Genomic DNA, 14,225 nt, shown 5'->3' on the forward strand with positions numbered 1-14,225 from the left:
TCCCAGTCTCTTGGAAGTTGCAGTTCTGCTAAACACTGTTTATTTTGGAGTAAAAGACATTATCTTCTTTCTCCTTAAATTTATAACCATCAAAACAAAACAATATTTTTGGAGGATTTTTATTTAGATTCTGTGTAAGGCAACGCAAATGCACAATTCAAAATACAACCAGATTAGAAAACAGCCCCATAGAAATACAGTACCACGACAGACCACCTCACAATTATACCCATACCAGGATAACACGTGGGTTTTATCCAAATTGGTATGTAACAATCTTAGCACTCTATCCAATTCTCTATATATGTCCAAAGCAGCATTTTCTAAGTGTTGAAAAGTCTCTATTCTCTGTCTCTTGGGACAAATGAAACGTTATCCTTTTCCCTACTAATGAGTTTTGGTAATTTCCTGAAATATTATTATAGATTCACCCATCTTCCTTAAGACTATAGAGCACTATCCAAATTCCATGTTAACTGCAGGAGAATTTGACTAATAACAGCAATCATTGCACTGCTACTATTAGCTGTGCATCTCCGGCATGAGAATGTTTTCTATTTCTGCACAAATTCAAGTTCATAAATCATCCACTGGTTCTGGAAAAACATTATGTGGCTATCTGAGGTTATAGTTATATAAACTGAGGTTATAGGTATAACTAATGTTATGTAACTGTAACTATAGTTATAAAATGAGGCTTACAATTCAACCCACATTTTTACTTCAGTATGTAACTGAGTGCCTTGAATTCCTTCTTGATACTTCCTAAAGTATCAAATGGAAGCCAATTATTTTTTTATCTTCCAACTCAGTTTTCTCAGTAACTCTAAATACTTCCATGGAAATACTACTTTTGTCAAGTATTTGTGATGGCATTATATAAGATTTAATGAGGACCATTTTTTTCTAAGTACTACAAACTTTTCTAATAGATTTTCATATAAAGAAAGAAAGATACCTCCCCTATTACTGTACTTCCACTTAGAGGAAAACAATAATCACCTGTTGTCTTAAGATCCTTCTCTGCATTCACTTTAAAACCATGAATACTTGAAACAGTCTCCTGATGGACTTCTGTTGTAATGTTCTTAAATTACATATATATATATCAATAAAAATACTTTAATTGCTCATCTGAAAATGCAATTGACTAGTCATAACTTTTATCTTTATATCACTTATCCCTCACACATTTCCCTATGATTTTCATTAGGAGATTTAGTAGTAATGTGCAAAATACATTGATGCTCCTATTAATACAAGACATGAAGCATATACAAAGTATAGAACTAATTCCTTAAGCTTCTTGCATTTAATTCTTGCATTTAATTTGTGTATAAATTGCATATTGAAAAGATAATTTTATGAAGTGCTATTACATGAATGTGGGTATTTATTTTCTGTTCATTTTTACTGGAAAAATAATTTTTCACTTTACATACTAAACTTTGGTGCAAGATTGTGAAAAGTATTGAAGAATGCTTTGATTGTGGATTAGTCTTCCATTATAAAATTATGGGGAATGAGGTGGTTATCCATGGTCTTTCTAGTGACTTCAGTACTTTGGATTGCAAGAAAATAACCTCAGCTGATGCACTCTTTGGATGATGGAAAGATTTACAAATAATACTTTTCCATTAAATACCAAAATAACTACCTCTGTCTGGGTAATATGCAACTTTTGCTTCCCTGTCCTGTGACACAGTGACAACTAAGATGGGAATGAGGGCCTAGCAGTTTATGCTTTCTCATGGTTAGACTGTTTTTGAAATAGTCACTGAACAAACTGGAGGAGTCACAGGATGACAATGTATATGTTAAATATCTTTAAGGGAGTTCAGGGTCTGACACTACTGTGTATGATAGTGAAAAGCAGTGCAATTCCATTGAAAATGATAGAGTTACTATGCTATGAAACTTAAATGAAATCAGAATTAGGAGCATATATCCAAGAGTAGACTGTAGGGGAAGAATAAAAGCTAGAACAGAATGTCTGAGGTCTTAGATAAATAATCCAAGCACACAATGCCATTAACCCAGCATAGCATGAGAAGTCCTGACAATGGCAAATGAGCTCTGGTCTGTAGGTTAATAAATACATCTGATTATATATATTTAAATAACTTACTTTAGACTTGCACAAAAATAAGAAACCCATAAAGAAAAGAAGCTGCCTTGTTAAAAATTCAGGAAACTGAAAGAAAAATGTGCTTGAATGTGACAAACATAATAAATGCACATAAAAAGTATTTTGACAGAAACAACAGTATTTCTATGATGCCAAAAGATGAATTTATAATTTACATCATGGAGGTGGAAGACTAGTATCCCCTATATTGTATCCTGGGCTGAATACTTAATCACAGGCTTTGCTGAAACTTTTGGGAGGGGATTTTAGCCTATATAACTGTCAAATAATAAAAATACTATTAAGCCTGGGTGCCTAATTGGCATCCATTTCATTGTAAAAGCAATACAATAGGACAAAAGTATTCAGAGAAACAGGTGCCAATACTGAGGACTTAAGTATTCCTTTTCAGTGAGTGGCCATATTACCGTAGTATCAGGTCCTACTCTGCCAATTTATTAATGCAATTTATCATGTGGCTATGTCAAACGTGGTGAGATTTTTTTGCTTTGGGTTTTTGGTTTTTTTCAGGGTTGAAATTTATGGTCGTTTTCCACCAGACTTGTGCAGAACAATACAGGAACAACTGGCTCATGCAGGTGATCCAGCAGCTTATTCCCACAGAAGCGGTGGTCTGGATCACACTGTGCCTACCAGACATTTTCCATGAGAAGGATTGAAGGGTCAACCGAAACTTTGTGAAAGACAATGCAAATCCTTAAACTAACAACAAACTCTGGGAAAATACCCAGTCAAGCAAGCAAGCAAGCAACAAACCCTAACGACCAACAAAATTCCCACCCAACACAATACACCAGGATCAGTTGGGCGCAGGGTTAAGGAGCCAAATCATGCGGGCGGTGGTGCTGGAGCGGGCAGCGGGAGCGCTGTGGACGGACACAAGGCTGGCTTGGCTCCCGCTCCGCGCTTAGGGGCACGGAGGGGCTGCCACACGCGCTTCTCTGCACGACGCCCCTCAGAAGAGCAAAAGCCTTTCGAAAAGTATTTGGGCTTTTTCAGAGATTGGTCGTCCGTAAGAACCTCGACATGCAAACAGGTAGAAGGAAAGAAGTTTCTAAAATTCCACATAAATCAGGTGAAAAAACCAAGGGGGTTAACTCTTGCCTAGTCGTTAGCCTGTACCTTAGCACCTTGGCAGGCTCCTTCTGCATTGAAATGAGTTACACTGAGAAACACTCAGAAGATAATTTGTCAAAACTACATACACTGAACCAATGGATAGCAGTTGAAAGAAATTGCAAATACTGGATGTTATTCATTTAACGCCAGAAGAATAGCAGATCCATTTTATTTGGGCTTTTTTTCCCCTTAGAGAAAAGAAACAAACAAAAAAAACTAACCAAACAACAACAACAACAACAACAACAACAACAACAAAACCCAACCCAAGCAAAACCAGCAAACAAAAACCTGATTAGGAAGGCATACTGGAAGGATAATTTGCTCAACTGAGACATACTGACAGCCTCTTAATTTACTGGAAGCATTCACAACAAAGATTGAGATGTACTTGTGTGTAGCACTATGCAAATGTCTTCTTAATGCACAATGGCAACTAAAAAGCACTCACAAGATATCCCTTTGCTTAAGATGGGAGGCTTACTAATTATGAAAATACTATGATGTTGCTATACACAATCTTCTCTTCTACTGTCATGTGAGTGCAAAGTTCAGATACCATTTGGAACTCGTCAAAACATCACAGAAAAACCTGTCTTAGGCAGAAGAGACAGGAGAATGACAAGAAATATCTTCATGCATATGGAAGGAAGCAATTGAAAACTGGGATAGATTAGTGCAGAGATTGTTATGGACACGATAAAACATAGCATAGTTTCCAAATCTTTACTGTTTTATGTGTAAGAATACCACGGACGCAAGGTGTTTTATACCATCTTTTCTCCCTCCATCAGTCTCACTTTTAATTTCCTGTGGCAGTAAGCAACATTAAAACATCTCACAGGCAATGGGTTGCTATGAGCCACGCACTGGAGACTACTTGGATAGAGGAATATGAGATTAGTGCTATAGGCAGGTTTATTAGGAAGTATGTAACCAGAATTGGGTAACAGTATGGATAGTATCTATGGATAATAATTACCTGTATGGACAATAAAGATTTCTGTAATTTACTGATAGTTGTTATTAGGATAAAATATTTATAAATGATGTTTCACATTTCAAAACAAAAAGCCAACCATTATGGAATTGAGATCTGGAAAGAAATTTCCTCATAGGTTTATTATCATGTAATTGTCCATAATGGGGTTCTTCTGACTTCCACTAAGTCATGAAGCAAATGAGTAAAACAGTGTATAATGGCTATCTGCTGATGCCATATTCAGGACTAGATGGCTCATCCATTAAAAATCTCAAGACATTTATTCTGTAAAGATTTCAAATCTAGTTATATCAATAGAGGTGGAACATACAGATTACACGTATGGTCTATGGGGTGTCTTTTCTCATTAAAAATGCAAAATTAAATGACAGTTCTGCATTTAAGGTACATACTGTGTTCATGCTTTCTATTCTGTGTGTACAAAACAAAGTGCAAGAAAGTTTAGTCCAACTTCTTCTACTGCAGACTATTACAGTTTTTATCAGAACAGTGTGTGTGCCCTCAGTTTCGGAGAGGATATAGATTCACTTTGCCTAATGGTTGGAAACCTGTTCCTAAGCTTTTTTCAAGATGTGATTCCTGGAGATTATTGCCGTGGATTTGGGCATCATATACAAAATATCCAGCAAGTATTTCTTGTGAGCTTTACCTTCGCTCTTTTGGACTCTGGCATTTAGAAGAAAACGGTAGTATTTATCTCAAACACCCAGATAATTATTTTCTTGAAGTAACCTCCCCCTCTTTTTTTTTTTTTTTTTTTTTACTTTTTGTCTCTGTAATTCAATGTTGGCACTTTAGAAATCTTAATTGCATGTAATATTAATGCATCTGGGACCAGAACAATACAGGTGAATACACAGATACACTAACATACATACAGTTTTTAAGACAGAGAATATGTTTTGAAAGAAATACAATCTGTTCTTAATAGCTGGAACTACCCAATTTTGACTAAAAATCATAGACTGGAATAAAGAAAAAAGTTGTATCAACCATTTTTGTACACTAGATATACTAGTACAATATAGATCTATGTGAAAATCATACTTTTTTAAGTAATGATTTTTTTCATGCTCAAAAAATGGATTGAATGTATTATTTTCCTGCTTGTCTTATTCTCTTTTTTTGTTTGCTTGTGTATTTTTAATTCCCTCATTGTCTTACTCTTTAGGGCAGACCTTATCTAAATAATTTTGTCAGTACATGTGGAAGCTTTTAGGAAAGATCATATGAATTTCAAAACAGATGTCAGCAGGTGCTGGTGAGGTATCAGACATGAAATTAGAAGATAGTGATGTGCCCTTCTACCCACTACCTAGGCTAGTACCAGATTCGCAGCCGACTTGGCAACATTCCTAGATACAAGTAGCTTAAAATGGAGGTGGCCAAAAGAAGTGCAGGTGTGGGAATTCCGTGAGGAGTTTATGAATTCACAAAAACTACAAGGTGCATCAATGCATTCTGCTCGATTGTATGCCGTCACCCTGGAGGCTACCGAAAACTACGTGGGGACAGCTTTCCAGGAGCTGGGCCTGAGGCAGGGGCGAACAGAACTCACCGCAGCCGAGTGTGGGCCCCACCGGCGGCGGCCCGTGGGGTGCCCCAGCGCGCTGGCGCCCAGCAGCGCTGTGCCTTCCCGCAGGAGTCAAGGCGCCAAACCTTCCGGGTGCCTGGCGGGGTGCGTGTGCCCCGCTCTGCCTCCCCATTCCGGCCAAAGCTGGAAAAGGCATTTTCGTCTCCCTACTGCTTCCTTCCTTTCAGCCGGCCACATTTTCCGCCGGTCCCTGCCAACCCAACTCATCTCTCCTAGAATGGGAACTGAATAAAAATGCGTGCCTACGACTAAAAACAAAGGAAGCGAAAGCAAACACGGCGTTAGGGAAGGCGCTGCCCGGCAGGACAAACCGGAGCACGCACAGCTCCTCGCAGCCATTTGGCGAGAGAATCCGTTCCGTCTCTCCCCGCACCTCCTGCCGTGCCCTCCTCCTCCTCCTCCTCCTCCTCCTCCTCCGCCGCGGCAGGGAGGGCGGGCGGGCGGCCCTGGGGGCGGCACAGCGCGGGCGGGGGCTCGGCTGCCCCGGCCGCTCGCCCCCACCGCGCCGCGGGGCGGAGAGAGAGCGGGAGCGGCGGCGGGAGACGGGCCGCCATATTCCTGCCGCACCACGCCCGCGGAGCCCGACCATTTAAAAGCCGGTGGAGCTCGGCCCTTGCTAGTGCACTCGTTTCCCTTTCCGCTGCTCTGTCGGCAACTCGGGCAGGGCCGAACCGAGCGGAGCCGAAAGAACAGCGGCCGCTCCTTGACAGCGAGCTCCGGTTTCCCCTGCCACTACCCCCGCCTCCTGCTTGGAAGGGCGAGCGGCCGAGGCGGCGGGAAGGAGGAGCGGCCGCGGGGAAGCTCTTCCTGCCGGGCAGCGGCGGTCTCGCCCACCCCGCAAGAGCCGGGCTCCCGCTCCGGGGGCGGGGAGCGGCGCGGAGATGTGTGCGTGTGCGGGGCGGGGGAGGGATTAGTGGGCATTACCGCTTCCACGGGGGGTGGGGTGGTCGCGTCGGAGGGCGGCGGGGGTGTCGGCGGCCGCCAGGGACACTCGGGGACCGCGCAGGCTGCGGGCGGCGGCGAGGGAAGGGGAGCAGTGGGGCGAGGGGCGGCTTGGCCGGGTAGCGCTGCTGCTGCCGCGGTGGATGTTTCCATGTTGTTCGGTGCATGATTTAGAGGAGAGGAGGAGGTGTCAGCGGCAGGGAGCGGGGATCCGCGCCGCCAGCGGCCCTGCCTTTCTTCTTGCCCCTCTGTGGCATCGAGGCTGCTGTGCCTGCGCGCCTGCCCTGCGGCGGCCCCCGGGCTCACGGAGAGCGCCTGTGCCCCCCGGGGCCGGAGCGGCGGCGGGGTGCGTGTGTGCGAGTGTGCGTGCGGGTTTAGGGGGGGTGGGGGCTGTGTCTGAACCAGTTAGGAAGAATGACTCTGGAGTCCATCATGGCGTGCTGCCTTAGCGAGGAAGCCAAGGAAGCCCGGCGGATCAACGACGAGATCGAGCGGCAGCTGCGTCGAGACAAGCGGGACGCCCGCCGCGAGCTGAAGCTGCTGCTGCTGGGTGAGTGCGGGGCTTCCTCCGCCCGGCTCGGGCCGCTCGCCTCGGGCCGCCGCCGGCTCGCACGCCCCAGGTGCCGCCCGGGCATCGCCGCCGGCGCGGTCCGTGCCCGGGCGGCAGCGACAGTGCCTGCGGTGCCTCTGGGCGCTCGCCGCCCCCGCCGCGGGGAGCCGCAGGCCGAGCCCCCGCCGCGGGGAACGGGGCGTGTGTGCCCGCCCGCGGGCATCGTCGGCGGGTGGGTTCGGTGTGGAGCGGGAAGCGGCCTTCCAAAATGGAGAGGGAACGGATGGCGGGTGAGTGAGGGGGCTGTGGGACGAGGGGCAAATGTCGATGTGTGTGGGAGAGCCATGGTAGCGAAGCGCATTAGGGAAGGGATTCGCAGGGGGAGTCGCTGTGCAGGTCGATGGTGGCGGGTGTGATATCTGCATTGTTCCGTGAGCTTCGGGAAGGTTGTTAGCTCACCCGCTGCATTTTTAAATTGTGATTTTTATTTATTGAGGTGAAGGAGGATAAGGTGCTCGTGCTCAGCTCGTGCAGCGGTTCCTGCAAAGGAAAGGGAGCCGCAAAGGCCCAGGTGCACATGCCAAACTGAGGGGGAACCTGAAGTGTGCAGGATGAGTACGGGATCTTTAATTCCATTGGAATCCACCCACTGGTCAGGAAATAAAATTAACTGTGTAATTTATCCTTAATTAAATCAAATTTCTACTTTAAAGCTGCAAGTATGTAGCAGCAGTATTTATCCAAAATAAATTTGGTTTAGGTTAAAGTAAGCCTTTCGAATTAAAATATGCCTGCCTGTGTCCAGTGTGATGCACTGTGTTGCGTAGCTCCCTGGTAATAGTTCCTGCCTGGACTCACAGGCCTTTAGGTATTTTTGCGCTACCGTCTGGTGTGTGGATGAGTATGTTCCAAATGGATGTGGGATGTTTACGAGGAAGATTTTTTTCATTGGGCCATGTATGTGGAAGTAGTGATTTATACTGAGGAAGTAAACTCTCTCTTCAATGAGATAAGACAAGTTGAAAGGAAAAGTTTGAATACGTTTTAGAGTTTCCATATGGTTATGCTATTTCCTGAAGGTTATCTTCTGGATATGGAGAAGGCTGGGATGTCTAACTGATGTGGGAGAGAAGTAGTGGACATGGATGCAGCACTCACAGTAATAATGTTTTGTCGGATTTTGGCCTGTGCGCGGTGTGCATCTTCCAAGATTTACAAAAGATAAAATAGATTGACCTCTCTCAATAATGTGGATGTCTGAGTATGGTTAATGAGAGATGCTTGCTTCAGTAGAGGCAGTTCATACATTTGACCTGTTACTCATATACAGATTTTTTTCTGTATATTCCTGATTTTTCTTGTAGTAGTGCTAGAGGCTTCTCCCAGATACTCAGAAATGTATGAAATTCATTGAATGAGACCAATATTACCTAGAGAAGAATGCAGAGATTCACTTCTGCGTTTAGGAATGCAGAACTTGAGCTGCTTTGCAAGGTCCCCTCCCTATTGCAATTGGTATAGGTGATGGTAGACTGGAGTCCAGTTATGGCATCTCTTCGGACCAGATAATGTGTGGTGATTTGCAGAACAGGGGAGAAGCCAACTCACAGAAGAAATTAGAGAAAACTCTACTGAGTTTCTGTATAAAAGATTTCTGCGTTCATCATCGGTGCCAGCTAAGAGTTCCAACAGGCTTGTGGAAGTGGAGGCATGATGTACTGGAGGTCTAGAGGAGTGAAATTCTGGCTGCATGTACTTAACAGCGCATGCATGTACCTGGGTAATAAAATCAGTACAGAAATTGTTACTGTGCATGCTTTTTTTTGTTTTGTCAGCCTCTGTCATATGTTTGACTGAAACAGTGTGTACATATATGGATTAACACTTAATGATCTTGTATAGTGCAGTGTATGGTGCATGATTGATTCTTGGTGTCTTGGTGTTGTGTAGGCTCAAGTTTCAATTTCTAAGAGAATTTTAGGGAAACTTTTTTCATAAGTGGGTTTATTTAAGTACCTTAGAGCAGTTGTTTTTTTTAGTAATTTTCATTGCTTCCCCAGCATAAGCAATTGCTAGTAAGTTTGTTGTTTGTATGGGCCATTCACATGGCTATGAGACAGAAAAAAACATTTTCAGATGAAAATATATTCATTAAAAATGGTGAGTCTGGTAGTATGAAAGCCATCTGAACATGCTTAAAGTCATCTGATTTTTTTCCTAATGCTGAATAGACATTTACTGTCCAATTTAATCTCTTTCTCCCTCATTTTTAGGGAGAAAATCACTAGTGCTAATTAATTTTACGTAAACATAAGCAAACATGTTTGTGTTTTCTTTTTTGTACTCAGTCCCACTCTCTTAAGTATTATGAGTCTGAAAAACCTAAGTGCACTAAGGGTTTTTAAGTATGGGACTAAGGAATATCCTTTGACTTGTAGAGAGAATACTAGCGTAGTTTAAGCTGAACTTAAGTGACTGTGCATGTTCTCCAGACTAGTTGAAAGTGCAAAGTGAAAGGTGTCACTTAACAGCCTTTCAAGGCACAAACAAGTGCATCTGTGGTAGGTAGTTTTATTATTACCCTTGCTTAAAAATTAGATGTACACACATAAAATGCATGTATGTAGTAAACATAAAGAAAAACTTAATCTTTTTTGTTCAGAGGAAAAGGTTTATTTCCTCTGTAATTTGTGAAAGACACAGTGTCTTCTTGGAAACTTAGGTTCCTCCTAATTATTACTGAGTCACACACACACTGCTTGGTACACACTTTTAATGTCCTCATGCTATATTTTTACTTTTCGTGAAATCAAAGAGTTTAAAATCTGAAGTAATTTGTGTAAAACTTTTACTGTATGCTAAAATTATTTTAGGCATTAGTTTAAAAATAAACACTCCTGGATTAAACATTAAAATACCACTTTTAGGTAATTTTTTGTACATAATTATTTGAATTTTTTAACATACAAGAACAGAACGAAGTATTTTTTTGCAATTGTAATTGTGGAAAGCAAGAATCCATAAATATGCACTGAAGAATATTACATAGTAGTAGTTTCAGTTAGCACAACTTGACTGAAGTGTTTCAAGACGCTTTGGAACAAATTCAGTCTTCCACTGAATTTGGTTTTAGTCTGTATTTTTCAAACTCTTCTGGATGTCATTACTGTTGAACACTTTGTAAAACCCTACGATTGTTCTCCAGAGCTTAGAGTTGTTAATATCCATCCATTGTTTGCTCTTAGCTGTAAAAACACGTTGTTTTTACGGTTAGAGGAGAAAACAAAGAGTTATTCTGTATTCACCTATGCCACTGTGTTCTTCATGCTTTTATTTTAAGCATGTATGTACATATTTATTTTTATGCAGTGAGAGCTATATACTTACATGTATAATTTTTTGGTCATACTTCCGTATATAATTTTTTCTTGCCATCAGTGTAAATTTTCCTGGGACTCAGAAAGCAGCATTGGAGCTTGTATGGCAGGTTGTTGCCATAAACCATCAGTCCTGGATGTAGTCTGCCTGTAGACTCTATGTATTAATATTGTACTCTGCTTTCTCACTGGGCAATGCCTTGAATATCTAAGAAAATAATCTGCAAGGGCTGTGCTAGCTATGCCTATGTGCCTGTAAACCCTGGCCATATTAGGTACTGGAGATGTCTGTGGCAGTGCTATTTTTTTGCAGCATATTGTTTGGTATTGTGTCACGTGCAAAGCATGTTTTTTCAATAGTTAGGTGCTTCTTGTGTTGGAGACAAGGGAATGTGTCAGTGGAGACAAGGGAACGTGTCAGTGAAGACACCTACCTTGGCACAAGTATCCTTCTCTTCTCTGGGCTGTAGCACAGAAAGTAGATGGATGATAAGCCATTTGAATTGGCATGAACAGCAGGCAATCTTATGTCAAAAGATGCTTTTGGACACAAGGTGAATATATGTATTATTTTTTAAACCTGTGTCAGCAGAGTTAGATGCTGAACATGCTGAATTTGATGTATTCACAAAGAGACAGACTTTGTGGTAGATACATTGAAGAGGAAATGGATCTGTTAAGCCAACAATGCCAGACTCTTGCTTCATATAACTTCTTCAGATGGAGAAACAAGCTCTTTTATTTTTCTTGTAATTTGTATATTTATTGGTCTACCCTACTCAGATTGAACTCTTTCAAATAACTGTAAGTAATTGGCACAGTACATATTTATTACTGTGAAATGAACAAATAATTAACTTACCTCTTCATATGTATTGTAGCTAGATAGATATCTCTTATTTAGCAGAAGCTGTTTCTAAGGAAATATAATTTCATTCTGGATGTATAACACCTTGATGTATTCTAGGATACACAGACATGTCCATATAAAAGAACATCTTTTTTTGGTGTAGGAAAACACAAATCATCATTTGGATATCAGTGTGATAATTAGAATAATGTATATTTAGAAAATATATAAGAATGTTTATTTTTAGTGCACCACAAAAGGATACCTTGTGTGCAGCCATTAAAAAAGGTTTGTTGCACTTTATTTTTTTACTATTTGATGAGTGATCTACATCCACCAAAGTAATAGGATCTAGTGGAAGGTCTGAACAGTTAAAGAGTTCAGACTAATTTAGCTTTATATACGTGTCAAAGAGCCAAGTGACCCCTGATTTGTATGTTACACTGACAGACAATGTTGAATAAATGTAGGATGAACAAATACATCCTGAGCAGAGAAGTCTTTGAAGAATGGGCATGCAAAATGAAGAAATAATTCTGCTCCTTTAGTTGCTTCAAATTAATTTTGTTGTTGTATGGTGATAGCAGCAATTTCATAGGGAAAGGCACTACCTTGCGATCTCTGCAAAACTAATCAAAGAGGGGTGTGAAATAAGGTAGGTCCAGTTAATGGTGGTTAGCTTTGTTGCAGTAATAGAATACTATAAACACAATATTTTTTATATCAACTTCCTTAAGCTGAATGGTAGAAGACTGAAGAAAATCTGTTCTTGTACACAAATGCAACTGTGTATGAACAGCTGTTACTGATGAAATTCACCTTTATTTACTATAATTATCAAACCTGGCAATAACAAAGAGCAGGAAAGCAGGAGAAGACAAAGGAAGAATTAGCATTAGGAAGCACTAAGAACCCATACATGTGGTATTGGCCAAAAAGAAGGAAGCATGCCCCAGGTTTTAAATACTGTTAACTCTGTGCAAAGAAGTTAGATGTGTTAAAATTGGATGAGAGAAGTCCAGGGGATACTAAAGTTGTAGAGGTTAAAACTTTTGAAAGTTTCTGGGAGAGTTCCAGGAATAGCACAGATGTTTTTTCAGGCTAAACTAAAGTTTAAATCGAAATGTTCTGAAAGCACATTGTTCCCTCAATAAGTGCTGATACTGAGACTAAACTGAAGCATGATTGTCTAAAGATTTTTTCTTTTGTAAGTTTTCAAGGGGCAAATGGCATGGAATAATTAAACTACTTAATTTGTACACTCTACTTACTGTTTATCAGTAGTGCAGAGTTTTATCCCACAACCCTGATGCAAATGCAGTTGCCAACAGAAAAGTGCTGTTGTTAATTTCATTCTGCATTTGAGAAGGTGGTGTGGCTATTCCAGAAAATAAAATAAAACTCACCAAACAAGATTCCTCTGTCAATTCATTAAGGCAGAATCATCTCAGAAACTACTGTAATGAGCTGTATGATTTAGGTGAGCCCCACTGTCTTGATTCAGCTCCTCTTTCTGTGGAAATCAGGAGGTGATGTGCAATATGTGTATTGCTTGAATAAACAATGGAACAGTAGAAAGTTTATGAAAGTGGAAGCAACTAGTGATTCTGTAAATTGAAAAGATAAGGAGTATATCACTATTGCCTCAGCACAGCTGAGCTGTGTATTGACAGCTTCATTTGGGACTTTTGCTATTTGTAATTTCAATTGACCTGTGTGTGGAAGAAGCATCTGTTAGGAATGAACGGGACTAGGTAGAGGAATGAATGAGACTCAGACTACTGCCAGAGCCTGAATCTGTTTGCCTCAGAGTACATGGATAAGATTTCTACCCAAGGCCCTGTTCTCACTTATTATGTGTCTTTTCTTTTGTCAAATGCCATTGTGGAGAATGCCATTGTGATGCTTGTTGAAGTACTTTGGCACTTGGTCCCAGGTGCTGATTGAAAGAGGATTTGTTTTTCCCAAGGGAAATTGTAGAAATGGCAGTTAAAATTTGAAATATGTTCTATTTCTTCTCTCTACCCCCCAGTCTTCTCTAAAGAGCTAAGTGCAGTAGATCCTTAAATCTTTTGAAGTTAAAGGAAAAATACAGCTCAGATCTTGTTAAGTATCACCAAATGTGGATCAGAATAGTGTTGACTCAGATACGGTTAGTCACCTCTAAGTTAAATCCTAGGTAAGAGCACAGGTTTCTGTTGTGTAGGAATTTGGTGTATCTGGATGTGAAACAAAATCAACCTATTAGAGATTCTTTGAGTAAGCAGGAATCAAGTTAGAAATTACTAATTTAGTTACTGTATAGCCATGAAATTAACCTAAAGAGATCCCATTCTTGATCATACTTTTCTAAGCTAAGGTACAATGTAGTGAACGTGTTTTATGTATGCTTTGAAACTATCCATTAGGAAAAATATTTTAGTTGTAATAGTATTTATTCTTATGGCATGGAAGAATAGTTTTGTTAGTGTGTCTGTCACTGTACCTGAGCTCACTCGACACTTGTGTAAGCTTCTTGGTCCTTGGCTAATTCTTTGCTCTAATGTTAATCTTTGTCAAGAATCCACATACTGAATGAGACTATTTCTGTGAGTTAAGGAAACTTGCTTTTATTTCCTTGTTCCATAAACCCATCACAGCA

The 14,225-nt window shown here is 41.1% G+C and overlaps 1 protein-coding gene across 1 annotated transcript in view; it reads left to right on the forward strand.

The window, feature by feature from the left end:
- Positions 1-7,221: 7,221 nt before the first annotated feature.
- Positions 7,222-14,225, forward strand: part of LOC306814792 (guanine nucleotide-binding protein G(q) subunit alpha-like) — a gene marked incomplete at its 5' end in the record, with an annotated part of 108,736 nt that continues 101,732 nt past the window's right edge. Inside the window, one exon of the mRNA XM_079331221.1 lies at positions 7,222-7,357. Within this exon, the coding sequence (XP_079187347.1) occupies positions 7,222-7,357 (136 nt within the window). The remainder of the gene's footprint in view (positions 7,358-14,225) is intronic.

This window comes from Erithacus rubecula, assembly GCF_903797595.1.
Source record: "Erithacus rubecula genome assembly, contig: SUPER_Z_unloc_2, whole genome shotgun sequence".
Classification (NCBI taxonomy): Eukaryota; Metazoa; Chordata; class Aves; order Passeriformes; family Muscicapidae; genus Erithacus; species Erithacus rubecula.